The 17,037-nt window shown below is 48.1% G+C and overlaps 1 protein-coding gene across 3 annotated transcripts in view; it reads left to right on the forward strand.

The window, feature by feature from the left end:
* Window positions 1-228: 228 nt before the first annotated feature.
* Window positions 229-17,037, forward strand: part of PLAT (plasminogen activator, tissue type) — a 33,216-nt gene continuing 16,407 nt past the window's right edge. Inside the window, exons 1-3 of one of the 3 annotated variants that reach the window (XM_056116912.1) lie at window positions 229-287; window positions 14,845-14,931; window positions 16,671-16,713. In XM_056116912.1, the coding sequence (XP_055972887.1) occupies window positions 14,860-14,931; window positions 16,671-16,713 (115 nt within the window). In that variant the 5' untranslated portion in view covers window positions 229-287; window positions 14,845-14,859. The remainder of the gene's footprint in view (window positions 288-14,844; window positions 14,932-16,670; window positions 16,714-17,037) is intronic. The other 2 variants (XM_056116913.1, XM_056116914.1) reach the window with 2 other exon arrangements.

Genomic DNA, 17,037 nt, shown 5'->3' on the forward strand with positions numbered 1-17,037 from the left:
AGAGTTCTTTAGGGTTCTGTGTTCCGAAAAGCCCTATGTTCACTGAGGAGCGTGACAGAGGCTTTGGAGACCCAGGGGACAGACGATAAGGTCCAGCCCCATGCCCTCGTGCTCGGGTGACCTGGCCCAGCGCCCGCGTTTCCGCAGCATCCTGAGCTCCATTCCCCGCCCTCCCGCCCCCCGCCCCCCGGCGGCCCGCCCCGCGGCGGGGCATCCTGGCCGCTCCAACCCACGGCCCGGGAGTCGCCGCACACCCCGCAGTCGGACGGGAGTCTCCGAGGACGGCGGTAGGTGGGACCCGGGTCTGGGGGGTCCTGTTCTCAGCACCGGCCCGACTCCGGACCAGGGCGCTCAACGCGGGAGGGGCGTCCCTCCGCCCGGGCTCCGGCGCTCTGGGGACAGAGGCGGGCCGCGCTGCGGGGTCTCGGGAGCCTGGGCCGGGGGTGCGAGCTCGCCGCTAGGAAACCGGGGCCGGACAGAGGGGGGTGACTCTGCCGAGAGCACGGCCAGGACTGAGAGTCGGGCCAGGAGACCCAAGAGGCGACCCAGGGGAGGACTCAGGAGGAGACCTAGGAGGGGACCTAGGAGGGAACCCAGGAGGAGACCCAGGAGGGGACCCAGGAGGGGACCCAGGAGGGAGACCTAGGAGGGGACCCAGGGGTAATGCAAGGGGGGACTCAGGAGGGGACCCAGGAGGGAGACCTAGGAGGGGACCCAGGGGGATCCCAAGGGGGGATCCAGGAGGGGACCCAGGATGGGGACCCGGGAGTGAATCTCTGGAAACGCCTCTGCAGGGCACCCGCACCCATATCCGCACCCGCATCCCGCCGCGCAGTGCTGCCCTCTGGCTGCCGCCCCTCGGGGCGCGAGGGTCTCCTTAAGGACTTTGTAGTTAGTTGCAGGAGAAAACAGTTTCAGTGTCTCGTTCCTGCAGCAGTCTGCACAGCCCTCGGAGACACTCTAGATTCCACCCCCCCCCCCCGTCATTGTCTTTATTTTCTTAATCTCGTGGGGAGGGGAGCAGGGAGGGAGGGCGGAATAGAGGAAAATAAGCAGGTAACTAATGACAACTGGGGCACAAAGAAGTGTGCTGAGATGGTTTATCAAGCTCCAAGATGCAATAATATTTTCCTGAATGACAGAAAATGAGTTATTCTGTGTGTGTGTGTGTGTGTGTGTGTGTGCGCGCGCGCGCGCATTTTAGAGCTCATAAAAAAATTTTACAAATAAAACTGTTACACGGAGGTGTCTCTAAGGGCCTTCCAACCAGCTCTTGCTCATGGACAGGAAGACTCATTCTGGGATCCAGACACTGACTGGTCCAGAAGCAATGGATGACGGTCAGTGTGAGCGGCTGTGCCAGGGTTTCTGTGAGCTGAGCTGGCTGAGGCACCACACAGGACAGTGTGAACCTGGAGCTAGAAAGAGCTGCCTCCTCCCCCTGACTTACTCTACCAAAACGCTCTAGAGCCACCAGGCTGCCCTCTTTGGGACTTGTCTGGGTTAGGTGACCCTCTACCCAAAGTCTCATTCTCTGTCAAGCCCCCTAGATCATTTTGGTGTTTTTGTGGGTTTCTCCTACAAATTCTCCCAGGGCCTGTGCTGTTCTCAGCTGCTTCATCCTGGGAGTGGGGTTTGGATCCATGGAGGCAGGACTGTGAGCAGGTGTTAGGTTCCTTGACACCTAACATATATCAATGTAAGCAGAGCTGATGGCCAGTAAAATGCCCCCTTTTTAATAAGCAGCCTGATAAATTGCCGAGGCCCTTTATAAATGAGCATTTGGGGACACTTTCTGGCCCCATGAGGCTTACTATCATGCCAAACAGAATTTCTCTTCATGATGTGTTTTTTGGGGGGAGGGGGGGAAGGGGGCCCAAGGGGCCACTCCAAGAAATTCTTGGTCAACAGAGTTGGCAGTTAAGTGCAAGAGTCCAAGGAGGTGCTGGTGCCAGGGCACTGCGGGACCACCAGGGCCACACCTATCATGGCCAGGGGCCATGTGGTATGGGGAACAAAACTTGGGTGCTAACCCCTGTGCTATTTCAATAGCCCTTATACATGATGATTTTTAAAGAAAGTTCAGGGTCCCCATGGTTTAGGTCCTCCATCTGGAAGCACAGCACTAGTTTTCAGGCTTCCACACAAAGCTATATTTGATCAGATGCTGAGGTGGCAACATGGTTCATAGTACAGTCAAATTTAAAAATCCACATACTTCTCTGTGTTGTCAAGTCTAAGCTGTGTACTCCTTTGTGTAATCAAGTCTTGGTGAGGAAAATTTCGAGCTGCAATATGCAGTTTGACTTGGTGATTTATTTAGCTCTGTGCATTTGTGGTCTCAGAAAAAAAGTTCTAATTTCTGTGAATAATTTCCAGCTCTGTTCTGAGAAGATGTCTAGGATGGGTGATGAGTAAGGCAATGAGTAACTAAACTATTCTATTTGTTCTTTAGTATATTTTCTTTGCATGGAGAAAAAAACCCAAAGCTTAATCCAATAAACCAGTTCACAAATCCTTGTGGGGGCTCTCAAATGAAAGCATTTGAGGACTGATGAAGATGGTCTCCCACTGAAGCTTCCAGTTCAGGCTGAGTAGATAGTTCAAGAAGCTGGAGTATGTACTTTGTATCCATGAGGCCTGGGTTTAGTCACAGGCACTTCAAGGTCCCCCAGCCGTCTCTGGAAACTCCCCCTGAATGTGCAGCCTGGAGCAGTGCCTGCATCCAGCAGCTAGGAGCAATAGAAGCAAATAAGACATTCAAATGCGAATAATCTCAGCATTTTCTCTGACTCACCCCAAATCCAGATGTGTCATCTTTTGATATTATATTTGTTTTCTGCTTATAAAGATAACACATTCTCTCAGTGATATTAAGTATTTGAATGGAGCGCAGTGCTGGGATTAACACCCAAGGCCTCACTATGGAGGCTTGTGCTCTGAACCTTTTTAGTGATATTTTGTACATTTTCTCTTCTACAATTCTTCCTGGAAAATAGCTCTGGAAAAAGGCTTGAAGAACAGAGAAACTCAATTCTTGGTCACCTGAGAAATAAGACTTAAGACAGAAGAAAAAAATGAATCTGCAGGTGCTTTGTACACAATAGATATTTCATAAACATTTTTTAAGCAATGACTCAGGTAAGTTCTGGTTCTGACCATGACTACCCAGGAAGTATTAACCAACTCTCATGACTATTGGGTCCTATCTAACGCAGCTGAGTGCCCTTAGCAGCTGCCGACATCAGCCATCAGCCAGATCCCAAGGTGGCTCTTGGCCAAAGGTCCCACTGAGGTACATTGAATGCTCTGTGATACTTCTGACACATGCTCCAGTGGCCTGAAGAGATTATTTGGAGATTGACCTACTAGACCTGATCCTACCTGGAGACTCTAAAGTGACTACTTCAAATCAGGCTGAAACCAGATACTAGGAAGCCTTTGTATTAAGAAACTTTGGGGACTGGAGTGATAGTACAGCGGGTAGGGCATTTACCCTGCACATGGCCGACCCAGGTTTGATCCTCGGCATCCCATATGGTCCCCCAAGCACTGCCAGGAGTGATTCCTGAGTGCAGAACCAGGAGTAACCCCCGAGCATTGCTGAGTGTGACCCAAAAAGAAAAAAGAAAAAGATTTTTTTCGGTTTATTTTACAATCACAAATACTCCATTAATCTACAATTAGGCCTTAGGGAATCCAAAATGAACTCCTCCCTCAAAGGTCTCTTCACTGTTAGAACTCTTGAATTTTCAAACTAAGGACACTTTTGATGGGAGAGCCTAGAATATATGAATCATATGCCTTTACTTTGGGGCTGGTAAGGTACAGTATCTGTACATCTAAATCATAAATTTTAACACTATTGTAACTATGTCACCTAAACTATAATATATCTATATTTTTTTAAAAAAATCCATACACCTTTGTCCAGTGAGCAGTGTTTTGTGTTTAGCCGCTCAGTAAGGGGTCTGACGGTGCTGCTCTATCTGGCACCAAAGCAGTGGGTTCAAGGTGAAGATCTGCTTTAGAACAGTGCTAGATTAACTCCCACCTGGCTGGGGGTGGGGGTGTGTGTACAAAATCTGATAGTGCTCAAGGATTACTCTTGGCTCTGCACTCAGGGATCACTCCTGGCAAGGCTCAGGGGACCATATGTGGTGCCAGGGATTGAACCTGAGTTGGCCTTGTGCAAAGAAGTGCCCTAACCACTGTACTGTCTCTCCTAGCCCCTAATTCCTCCTTGTGTTGAACAAAAACCTTCTACAGTATCACGTCCAGGAAGCATTGGCAAATCCCCATTTCAAGAAGAAAAGTTAGCTATCCCACCTCCGCATTCTTTGGGGGTCTCTTCTTTCTCCATTCTTGCCTTGCACCCCACCTTCCTCTACCTCACAGGGCTGATTTTCCTACACTGTGTTTGTCTTGTCTTGAACCCTTCTTAAACTCTGAATTTTAGGGGATAGAGCACGTGTGTCTTGGCACCAGGAAGCCTGTGCCTGCTGTGTAATCAAATTTCATGATGAATGCAGGATTTCAAGAATGGAGGAAATTAGACAAAGTTGGGGCTTGAGGTCGAAGTGGGTGAGATGAGGGTTCTGCAAACATGGAAGATGCCCCCAGGGAGTTGCTTGTGCCCCACTGTCAGAGACCTTTTTATAGACAATTTATAGGAAGAGGGTTCTTGAAGATAGGGACAGGGACTCTGTGAGGAAGCTGAGCCCATACGTGAACTCTGGTCTAAGTATTCTAAGAGAGACCACCAATTGCTTGGCTCGGACCATTAATCATACTCAGAGAAGAGGTTAATTTGCCCAGTGTCAAGTGTGCCATCTGGGCAGCAGAAAGATGGAGAAGGCACTTTGCCCTCTAGGAAACTCCAGTTTCCTTGTTTTTCTCATTTAATGTCTTTGTTTTTCAAACATTTATATGAACTGCACAAAGTTGGGTGGGTCTTATCAGTAGTGAGGCCTGATCTTCCAGCTGTCTTTAAGCCTAAATTCCAGCTTCCCTGAGAATCAAATAAAACCAGCATATGTGGTATAAATAGGCCTGGGAAAGGCAAATAAGAAAACAGATTAAAACCAGGATAAAAGACACCTCCCTCGCACCTCTTAATGCTGATCTGTGCATAGATATGAAGGGTGTGATATTTTGTAATTTGTAAAGAATCCGGGTAAAGCTTATGACAAGAAAGGTAGTAATCTAGGAAACAACATGAACATGAGTAGGCTCCCCCCCCCCCCCCCCCCCCCCCCCCCGGCCTGGCAGTTAAGATACAGGAGGAGCTGTAAACTTTGACACTCCTGTTTCTAAAGAACCTCAGGACAATTTTTGCCCTACTGTGCACCAGGCTTTGACTATACATTTTCCTGCCTCTTCTCTAATCACTGGGACAATTCAGCTAGGAGGGAGTTATTAGCCCACTAGAAAAACCAGGAAGCCGGTCACTTAACAACCTGCGAGAGGGCATAGGTTTCCACCATAACCCCCCAATTCCCCCCCCCCGCCCCGTAGCCTCCAAGCCCCATTAAAAATAGAATGTTCCAGTTGGTATGATTTGGCAGGTCGTTTTTCAAAGTGTATCTAAGAATACTATTATCATTAATTTATGTAGAAAAGCTTAGAGTACCAACCAAGAACATTGTGCTTTCAGATGGTGGGGAGGTCATTGTTGGCATGAGCGGGAGACCCGAAGGCTCCCCGAGTTGTGTGGGAGCAGCTGCTTCTCTCAAATTGCAATCCCAGCTAATGAAAGCACATGGCTCAGCTGTCACGCCAGGACAGGGCAGCAGCAGGGGCAAGAACAGGAGTGTCTGTAGAACTGAGTGTCCTGAGTTTGACTCCCCACGCCACCTAAGGGTCACCTTAGGGAGTGTCCCAGACACTTTTTTTGACACTTTCATTCTCACATTTATTTTAAAATATGAGATAATATTACTTTAAATGATTCAATGGATGTAAAAGAATTTTGTAAATTCTAGCTTCACAGGTGGTAGATATTCAAATGGCTGTTTTATAAGTAAAATTCATCCAGACTATTTCTCCAAAATATACTATAATGTAACTCAGCTGACTAAGATGCGAACGCAATCATATGATGACACATTGAAGTTTGGAGGGAAACTAAAAAAAAAACATCAAATTATTGTGTATTTAATGACCTTGTGTGATGTTTGTTTTAGGGAGTGGAAGGAACATGCGGAATTAACACCATTGCCTAACAGGACACTCTTAGATTAACATTCGATTGCAGAACTTGTTTAGATTCATAAATCAAGGTTAACATTTTATTGCCCTGACTAATTGTGTTGGCTTTTGCCAGCTGAACCTTGGTTTCCATTCTTTATGAGTTTTCTCCTCACAAGGATCTGTGTTCATTAGAAAAAGGGTTCTTTTGTTTTTATCATAGGAAGACAGGATAAACTTTTATTTTCTAACCCCACACTTAACACTGCCTTTGTTCCTTCAGATAACCAGGATTACCCGCAGAGCATAAAAATTAAGTAGATGGGCCAGAGAGATAGTGCATGGGGCAGGGTGTTTGCCCAGCACACAGCCAACATAGGTTTGATCTCCTGCACACCATATTGTTCCCTGAGCCCACCAGGAGTGAGCCCTGAGCATAGAGCCAGGAGTACATCCTGAGCACCACCAGATGTGGTCAAAAAAAAAAAAAGAACTAAAGTAGATGACAATGCTGTCTGAGAAGAGGGTTTTCTGGGAAGTCAGGTAGAGGTCATATAGGTTAGAGGTTATCTGCTTATCCTTTGAAAGTCCATTAGAGAAAGTCTGACTTCAGTTCTTGAGTGGAAATGGAGGGGGTGGAACAGGGACACTGTTCTTTTCATTTTATTGTTATCAAATTAGGTTAAGAAGCAGACTCTTCCCCTTTGGCTTCCTAGCTATAAAAACATTCAAGAAGGAGGAAAACAAGCTTTGACACTCAGGAAGACTGCTTTTTTTGGAAAGTTAAGATTTTCTTCTCCAACAGCAGTTTTTGAAGACAGGAATTATTCTGAGTGTGGTGTCTATAAAATGCAAGCCCTGTGGACCGGGGGTGGGATGGGGAGGGGATCAGGGCTATCAAGGGATTGTCTCTGAACCTCTGAAAATGGGGTCAGGAATACTTCTTCTTTCCTGTCACTCTGTCTCTTATTCTGACCCCAACAGCATGACTGTGCTTCCAAGGTGAGCAGCTGCATTTCTTTTCTGCGTTTTTGGCATCCATCTGAACATAATGGTTACGGGTAAAGGGAGAGTATTGTTTGTCTTAAAGTTGTGAGTCACTTTAGGGTTTTGGTAATCTTGAGATGGACTCTTAATTCAGATTTCCAAAAAAAAGCTTTGCAAAGAAGCAATAACCTGAGAAGATCCTTTACCAAATTATAAGATAGCAAATCTTGCACACATTGTAAAATTTTGTCTTTCCCTTGCAACCTCCAGCCTCTAGCTTGCTTGTGTGTTTGGCTTTTTTATTATGTAAAAATTAGAAACTAGAGTTCTGGAATATCTTAATAACTGTATTGTTTTTATTTAGACGTATAGATCTTGATTGATTTCTGCATTTCCTTGATTGCAAACAACTTGATGACATGAGGTTGAGTATTTAATGCCCATTTGAAGTGTTTGTGCCCATTTGAAGTGTTTCATAGTTTATACATTCACTATGTCATTTGTGCTCTCAGCAGTGGGAACTACTGCACATCGTTAGCCCTGAAGCTAAACCTCTAGTCCACTTGGTTTGGGATGTGTGGAGCAGACTTTCTGTTTCAGAGTAGAGATGCCTTGGGAAGGCAGTGCATTATGAGGGGGTCTATTCACAATGAGGGACACTCCAGGAGCGCCTCAGTGTTCTTTGAAGGAAGGAGGAATCTTAAGATGTTAGACTAAATTTTAGATTAAAAAAAAAAGTTGCTTTATTTTACTCTTGAATTCTTTTTAAAAATAACTTTACCAAGTCATTAGTTTAGTTAGACGTCCAATACTCCAACACCAACCCCACCACCATTGCACCTTCCCATCTCATTATTTCCAATATTCCCAATCTTATGCCTGCCCCCATCACAGGCCCTCAATAACTTATTCTATATTGCTTGTTATGAATAATTCGCTAAAATTGATTTTAAAAAAGATTTCTTTAGAAGAAAGTGCATGAAGATTGTTGTATCTCACCCTGGAGCCATTAAGCCCTTGTATAAGAGATTACTAACATGTTGTTACAGGTTGAGTTTCATGTGCTAATATTCTCTTAATCAAGATTGGTTGCTTTCTGTTTTACAACCCATTCGATGAAGTGTGCTACTCCTGGTACATCAGTGGTGTAGTTTGAGATGTCTCTCCAGGAATTCTAAAATATTAAATAGGGTGATAGAGTTCAAGTTAAATTTTTAACTTTGAGTTCCGGAGGCATCTCTGCAGCTTGTTGATCTCTTCCAAGACTTATTTGAGTCTCTGGATCTTGGCGAATTAATGAGCATATTTGGTGCCAGAAGCAGTTTGTGGACGTGACTGCCAGTTTCCAAGGAGAAGGGGTATGTCACCCATCCTGACTTCATGAGAGCCTGGAGATTTCAGTCACAAAACCTGCATATGTGAGTTTTTTAGCAGATTAATTCTCATGTATATGGCTTGTCCAAGTCTGTGGAGATCAGCTGTGGGCATGGTGGTAATTGGTTTCTGGGGGTTTGGGGCAGCTGGGGCACTGTTAGGGTGGGTGGTGGGTCCACCTGCCCCCTTCTGGGGTGCCCCGGATGTGAGACTCAGCCTGTGCAGTCCGGAGGCATCTCTGCAGCTTGTTGTCTCTTCAGAGATTTTATTTATGAGTCTCTAAAATGGCACCATTCTACAAGGAAGTGATCATCCATGTCAAGAGAGGGGTTTGGCAGGATGATATCATTTCACTGAAACTCTTCAGTGCCACCCTCGAGAATGTCATGCAACGACTGGAATGGGAATGGGAGTGAAGATAGATGGTCGGCAACTACACCACTTCCGCTTTGCTGATGACATCATTCTAATAACACCAAACATCAGCCAGGCGGCACAAATGCTGGCTGACTTTGACCGTGAGTGTGGAAAAGTCAGACTACAGCTAAATTTCATGAAGAAAATGTTTATGAGAAATGGTCTCGTTCCTGATGTTCCACTAGCTCTCAAAAGAACGAACATCTCCGAATACAACAGTTATTTGTACCTAGTTCGAGAAGTCAACATGACGAATGACCTGGCACCTGAGTTGCGCAGGAGGAAGAGAGCAGCTTGGACCGCCTTCAAGAGCATCGCTTCACTCAAATGAGAGAAAGAATCCGGAGTTCTGACCTCCATCAATGGTCAAGAATCAGAGACACTGTCTCGTTTGCCAAGGCGTCGAAAATCAGATGGGCTGGACACGTAATGAGATTTGGAGACGATCACTGGACTAGAGCCATTACCGACTGGATTCCACGAGATGTCAAAAGTTCGCGTGGACGCCCACCTACGAGATAGTCAGACTTCTTTGTCAAGACCCTTACTGATCAGTTTGAGGCTCTTCGTGTTCCTAGAATGAGCAGACACCATTGGATTACACTAGCACGCGACAGGGACGAATGGAGACATTACTGGCGCCCGCTTGAGCAAATCGATGAGTAACGGGATGTCAAGTGATCAAGTGATCAAAATGGCACATCTTTGGACTTAGAAAGTAACATTCATCCCATCTCAGTTTTCCATAGTTCCCATTTTCCCTTAGCAGTCAGCAATCACTTTTGAGAAGACAAAGAACAATCATTCTGTCACTGTTACGAATTGGGTACAACCCAGCTTCCAGGTAGGAGGACAGAGATTTATGTTGGGCTCCATTCAGCTATGCAGGCTGGTCTTACAAAGCCTCCCCACAGCCTTGAAATCCAGGCTGCACATTCTCTCCCAAAGCACATATCCCATTTTTCCTAATTAATATTGGCTTTTTCCCCAAATTGCCATCTCTGTGTCTGCTTGAACTTTGTCCGCCAGAGAGGATCCCGTTTGCAAATCTGCAAAAGTTACTCTTGTGAGTTGGAGTGCAGGAATCTGCCTCAAGCATAGGTACTCTACACTTGCAGGGATGGTTCTGTGGCAGGGCTGCAGTCCAACAAAACATCTTACAGTGTTCCTCTCTCTCTCTCTTCCCCTCCCTTTCCTCCTGTCCCTCCCTCCATCATCTGCTTGCTTTCAGGATTATTGAGTACTTTAATTCTAAGAAACTGTTACCTACAGTGAAAAGAAGTGAACTCTGGAGAAAAAGAACAAGTCCTTGTATTTCAAAACCAGGCTCTAAATCTTTTCTCCTAACCTGCCTCAGCATGAACACTTGGCGCTTCTTTCCCTGGGGGCAACCGGCCATCACACAGTTGAAGTCTGAGTCCTTCCTGGGGGCCAGGCGGGCCAGACCAGGCATCTGAGTCCACATGTCTGGTGCTCACTTAGCCCTTTGTTGGGGAGCTGCCCCCACATTTTTGCACTCAGTTCTAACAAAGGCGAAACAAAGGCACATTTTTTCCTCTCAGCCTTTTTCTTCCCTGCCCTGGGACCATGATGGTGGGATGACTAATGTCTTTGTCATTCTTTCCCACCCCATGTGATCTGCCCAGAGCAGGAGAGGGAGCTATCAAGTGCCCCTAACAGGCAACAAGGCCCAAGAAGGCCAAACTGGTCAAGGAAGAGGAAAGTGAAAGAGAACTCCAGGCTTTCTTCTCGTTCTAGTTCTCCCCGAAATGAAGATGCCAAAAGTGGGTTCCTTTCCCTTTTATGTGGATTCTTTGGTTGCAAAGGCCTTGGAGGCAAGCATAGGTACTCCCCACCCAGTTCTCACCCACTCCCCCCCCCCCCCCGTGTCCCCTGGCTCCCGTCTGCCCAGGGAATGCTGTGGCACAAAGAACTGTTCCATCTGGGAGAACCTTGACTTCTTGAAATAAAACCATAACTTGAGAGGCATCCAGAGGAAAGACTAACCCAATGCTCAAGCCTTAGTGCGTGCATGGCAGGGACTAATTATTAGCATTTTTGTTGGTGGGGGTGCCCGGTTGACATGTGAAGCCTTGAGAAATCTATCAGCACTTTCCTCTGCCTGTCACACAGGGAAGCGCCTGAGAGAGTGATTGCCCTTGGTAGGGGAAATTAGTCGTAGGCCTTCCTCAGGCTTTTCGGCCCATCACCTTTCCCTTGCAGGAAAAAAAAAATTTTTTTTTAGGAGCAAACAATGAAGTAAATTGGAAAATAAAGGGAGGTAAGGAAGCAAAAATAGCTAAGAGGACAAAGAACCTCCGGCTCTGGGCATATCTCTTTGATTCCACTGTTCTTCCTGCATTAACATACGCCTCAGAGACCTGGGCCCTATGAAAATAGGATGAGAACACTATTCGGGTCTCCCAAAGAGGAATCAATAGAGCTATGCTTGGAGTAACCCGCTTCACTTAAATGAGAGAAAGAATCTGGAGTTCCGACCTCCATCGATGATCAAGATTCAGGGATGCTATCTTGTTTGCCAAGGCGTTGAAAATCAGATGGGCTGGGCACGTAATGAGATTTGGAGACAACCGCTGGACTAGGAGCCATTACTGACTGGATTCCACAGGACATCAAAAGATCGCATGGCCACCCACCTACAAGATCGTCAGACTTCTTCGTCAAGATGCTGAATGATTGGTTTGAGGCTCTTCATGTTCCTAGAATGAGCAGATGCCATTGGGCTACACTAGCACGTGACAGGGACAAATGGAGACGTTACTGGTGCCCGCTTGAGCAAATCGATGAGTAATGGGATGTTAAGTGATCAAGGAATGTTTATTGGAGTAAAGGGAGGCAAGGAGAGTTCATGCTCAAGAGAGGACAGATGCTTCTCTAGAGGGGAGAGAGCCTGGAATGCGTGTCTCTGGTGGGGGAAAGGGGGGACACGAACAGGCAGCCTGGCAACCCTGCGCACCCTCCCTTTGTCCAAGTCCTTCTTCTGAGCTCTCTGACTGCCCCACTCCACAAGGCAGAGCCTGTTGCTAGAGTGGTTGTGAAGGGCTAAGAATGTGAAACTTGCAAATAATAGTACTGCAGGTCCCATACAGCCTGGCCTTCCTGCCTTGCATGCGGCTGACCTAAGCTCAATCCCTGGCACCCGGCGTGACCTCTGAGCACAGAGTCAGGAGGAACCCCTGAGTACCACTGGGGATGGCCCAAAAACCAAAAATGACAAAAAGAAACTTTTAAAGATTTTCCTTTGATTGTCTTCACCAGGCGTTTGTTCCTGCAGGAGCGGCTTTCCGGAGGGGCTCCAAACCTCTGAGTCTGTGCTGGCACCAGTGTTCTTGGGGTTCTGGCAGCCGCAGGACTAGCTGGTTTTATTTCTTCCAACTAAAACTTATTGCCATGGTGAGGTGTTGGCGGCGTGGTTTCCCTGCCTGCCTGCCCGTGTCAGTATGCAAGATGCAAAAGGCAGTTTCTTATTGTTATGATCATTTCCATGTCTCCTTCAAAGTTTCCTCATAAAAACCCAAGGCTTCCTATTTTCAAGAGCTGGCTAAGATAATAAAGGAAGGAGGAAATCTCTTGATAAATATATGAAAATTGATAAATTCAGGAAGAAAGAATACAATTAAGACCTATTTTTAAAAGTTTTAGAGTTGGGGTAAAATTAAGAAGTGGGAGTTTGATCCCAGCACCACATATGGGTCCCTGAGCACCTCAAGGAGTGATCTCCGAGTGCGGAGCTTAGAGTCAGCTTGAGCACTTCTGGGTGTGGCAAAAATACTTTTTTTTTTTTTGCTTTTTGAGTCACACCTGGCCATGTACAGGGTGACTGACTCTGCACTCAGGAATTATCCCTGGCGGTGCTCAGGGGACCATATGGGATGCTGGGAATCGAACCAGGGTCAGCCGCATGCAAGGCAGACGCCCTACCCGCTGTGCTATTGCTCCAGCCCCCAAAAATACTTTTTTAAAGGGGGAATTTTAGAACTGGGGAAAGTTTCAAGACAGGGAGAAATTGAGGGAAGCTGAGAAGAACCCTGGGGTTAGGAGCCTCTCCTGGCTGCCTGCAAATTCCTGCTGAACCTGCCTGAGAAGTGACCTGGGACCAGCCTCCCCCAGGAAGGTGCCTCCTGCAGACTCCATGGAACAAAGGCTCTTTCTGTTGCCCTCCTAGAGGGGGTCACCTAAGCTGTCTCCTCTCTCCTCCCTGCCCCCCCCCTTGCTTTTCCCTTGGAGGCCTGTCCCCCAGGGACTGAGAGGAGTCAGGCAGGAAGTGTTTCCCACCCCCTACTCCCACTACCTGTAATTTTCCTGCTGGCTCTGAAGTGAGATTGTGGCTTAGTTCCAGAAGGAGAGTTCTTTGCAAAGAAACAAAAGGAGCCAGAGTCAGCCAAGGATTGCTGTTCTGGAAGCCTCTGAGGAAGCAGTGCCTTAGGATTCTTGGGCTAAGTGGGAGTGGAGGCGGGGGACCAAACGTTGTTGTGACTGAGGGGAAATGAGTCAAGGGAAGAAATACCCCTACTTCATTCTGATGGACAAAGGAGTGAGCAGACTTGCCAAGCCGCAAAATAGCACCCGACCAACTAACCTACTTTCAACTGCAGAGGTCCAAGCTGGCCTTTGGGGAGGTACGTGGAAAGTAGGAATTTGGGGTCTGGGAAGATTGTAATCTAATGACCAAAAACCTGATATCTCTAACCCCTTCCCCAGCCCCCTACTGCCACCCCAGGCTACACGTCACTGGGCCTGTCTCTGGGCGGTGAGAAGGGGCTGCGAGCCTTCCCTGGGAGAGATGTGGAGACCCTGCCTGAGGAGCCAAGCGAGGAAGAGGTGCTGGCTCTGGTTTGGCAGGCAAGAAAATCCCTGCGGTTTTCTCTGGAAAAGTCGGTGCTCCAGCTGGCCTCCCAGGGCAGGAAGTTGCCAGAGAGCCAGGCCAGGTTCTGCGGTCACCAGGCTGCCCTCATCCTTCAGCCCACAGAAACCTCTGGGCACCACCAGTGTCCATTACAGATGAAGGGATTAATAGCATGTGGTCCCTCCAGACCAGGGACTTTTATTTAGCCTTAAAAAGGAAGGACATTCTGGACTGGGGTGATAGCTCAAAGGGGTGGGGGCTCTGAATTCAGTCCCTGGTATCACCTGCCTCTCTGAGCACTGCCGAGTATAGCCTTGGTGGCTCCTGAGCACTGCCAGGCTGGGACCCCTGGGTTCATGAGCACTGCTCCGGAGCCTCACCCTAGAAGGAGTAGTGTTCTGACATGGTTGATGTGGATAAACCTTGAGAATGTTACACTCAGTGAAACAAGCCAGTCGCAAAAGGCACCTCTGGTTTTGTTGGGTACCTAGTACAGTAAAACTTCAGGAGACAGTCGAGTGGTGTCATCAGCCAAGCGAAGAGTTAGTGTTTTGTGGGTGCAATGAGAGTTTAGTTTCTCCAGTTGAAGAGTCCTGGGATGGATGGGGGAAAGCCACTGGAGCAATGAAGGGAGCTGATGAAGTGTCCACTCTGAAATAGTGCAGACGGGACTCAAGTAGTGGTACAGTGGGGAGGGTGCTTGCCTTGCATGCAGCCCACTCAGGTTCCATCTCTGGTTCCGCTATGGTCCCCCAAGTCAGCCAGTGAACCCACAGAGCCAGGAGTAAGCCCTGAGTGCACCAACAATAACAACAAATGGTGACGATGATAGCTGTTTATGTTGTGAGTACTTGCCACAGTGAAAGCTGGCTACAAGGAAGGAGTAGGTTTCTGAGGTGCATCCTTCAGTGGAGCCGAGGAGGGAGGGCTCCGGCCTCGCGTGAAAGTCCCCGACAGCTCCCCTCTGACCGCACATCGCCTAGACTAAGCTCCGCCTCCTCTTTCTCCAGAGCAGCGCTGAGAAGATGCAGCAGCCGGTGAGAGAGCTGTGGTGTGTGCTGCTGGTCTGCGCAGTGGGCTTCCCCCGGGCCAGCCAGGTGAGTGTGGAGCACATTCCTGATGGGGAGGATGGGAGAGAAGGCCAGAGGGACGAAAGGCCACCGGACCCGCGTTCCCCGCGCCGAGGAGACCTGAGCGCCCACTCCCCTGTGACTGCTGTCGTCTCCACGGCTGATGTTAAAGAGGGTTTGGAATGAATTCCCCAAAGCAATGCCAAAGACAGTGTCTTGCTGTGAGCCAGGAAGAATGGCCAACTCCCGCAGCTCACCTACTCTCCAGTCGTTTTTCGGGAAGGCCCACGGCACAGAGCAGCCCAGTGGAAGGAGCAGCAGCTGAGCTGTGACTTTAGAGACAGACTCAGAGGCTCCAACTCCACCAGGCAGCACTGACTGCATGTGGCTATTCACATTCAAACTTACATAATGTTTACCATTCAGCACATACTGTAGCCTTAGGGATGGAGCAATAGCACAGTGGGTAGGGCTTACACGCAGCTAACATGGCCAACACGAGTTCGCTTCCTCTGCCCCTCTCAGAGAGCCCAGCAAGCTACCGAGAGTATCTCGCCCGCACGGCAAAGCCTGGCAAGTTACCCCTGACGTATTCGATATGCCAAACACAGTAAAAGTCTCACAATGCTACTGGGCCCGCTGGAGCAAATCGATGAACAATAGGGTGACAGTGACAGTGACTCCAGCCTTACTGTCCCGATAAAAATACTGAAAGCCCTGAACAAACACTATGACCACTTAGCACCTGTATTGCAAACCATAATGCACAAAAGGCAAAGGAGAGAGAGAACAAGCAAAAGTGTCTCCCATAGAGGGAGGCTGCGGGTGGAGGGTGGAGGGTTGGAGTAGAGGGGTGAGGGATGGTGGTGGGGAAACGGGGGGATGTTGATGGTGGGAAATGTACACTGGTGGAGGTATGGGTGCTGAATCATTGTATGACTGAGACCCAATTATAAACATCTTTGTAATAGTCTGTCTCACGGATATTCAATTGAAAAAAAAGTAATGTGGAGTTCATGCCCAATTTAATGAACTTAACCAATGGCTGAATAAATAGCAGTACACCTACATTTAAGGTAAAGGTAAAGTAAAGGCCCTCCCGTTGATCGTCGATTTGCTCGAGCGGGCCCAGTAACGTCTCCATTGGAGACTTTGTTGTTACTGTGTCTGGCATATCGAATACTCTCGGTAGCTTGCCGGGCTCTCCGAGAGGGGCGGAGGAATCAAACTCGGGTCAGCCATGTTGGCCGCTTGTAAGGCAGACGCCCTACCCGCTGTGCTATCGCTCCAGCCCTTTAGGGAAATCCTTTAGGATAGCACAGCGGGTAGGGCGTCTGCCTTGCACGCAGCCAACACCTACATTTAAAAAAATAAAATAAAATAAAATTCAGCTCAGCTAGAACAGTTAGATCTCAACTGCTCAGTAGGGCCAGGTGTGACTAATGACCACCATATTGGATATCTATTGTTCACCATTTTATCAGCATTGTTATCAACATTTTATCATTTTTATCAGCATTTTTCATATTCGGAGAGCTGATTTGCATAGCACTCATCTAGAAGGGAGGTAGGCACAGTCAAGAAGGAGGAACTGGATGTTCTACCCAGGCGCAGTGACCTGTGGGGCGGCTGGCTGGAGGCTGACTGGAGACTGACTGACTGACTGACTGACTAGCAGCTATTGGCTGGTCTTTGGGCTGAGCCACTTTTAGTTTTAAGACTCACAGCATGTGCTGATCCTCCGTTCATATCTGATTTCTTTACAGGAGGTCACCATACGATTCAGCAGAGGAGCCAGATCTTACAGAGGTATGATGAGCCTGAGGTGAAGAGCGGCTGGGGTTGTTGGCTCTCAGGGGTCTCTGCTAACATATTTCCTGGGGTAGGTGGTGCCTGGGCTGGGCTCTACTCCCCCCAGGTATCTTGAGCCGGTGAGCCAGCTGTCAGGACAGGGCTATGTGCTCCCTGATGAGGGAACCCCAAAGTCAGAGAGGCCTGTTAGCTCCATGTCCCAGGGATATAGCAGTGACAAAGTAGAGCCCAGGAAGGCAGAGCACCTTGTTGAGGGCACCTCCAGGCCATGGCTGCCTGGGGTCTCAGGCTCCTCCTGACCACTCAACACCTTCGTTAACT

The sequence above is a fragment of the Sorex fumeus genome, unplaced genomic scaffold (genome assembly GCF_029834395.1).
Source record: "Sorex fumeus unplaced genomic scaffold, SorFum_2.1 ptg000033l, whole genome shotgun sequence".
In the NCBI taxonomy this organism is placed as follows: domain Eukaryota; kingdom Metazoa; phylum Chordata; class Mammalia; order Eulipotyphla; family Soricidae; genus Sorex; species Sorex fumeus.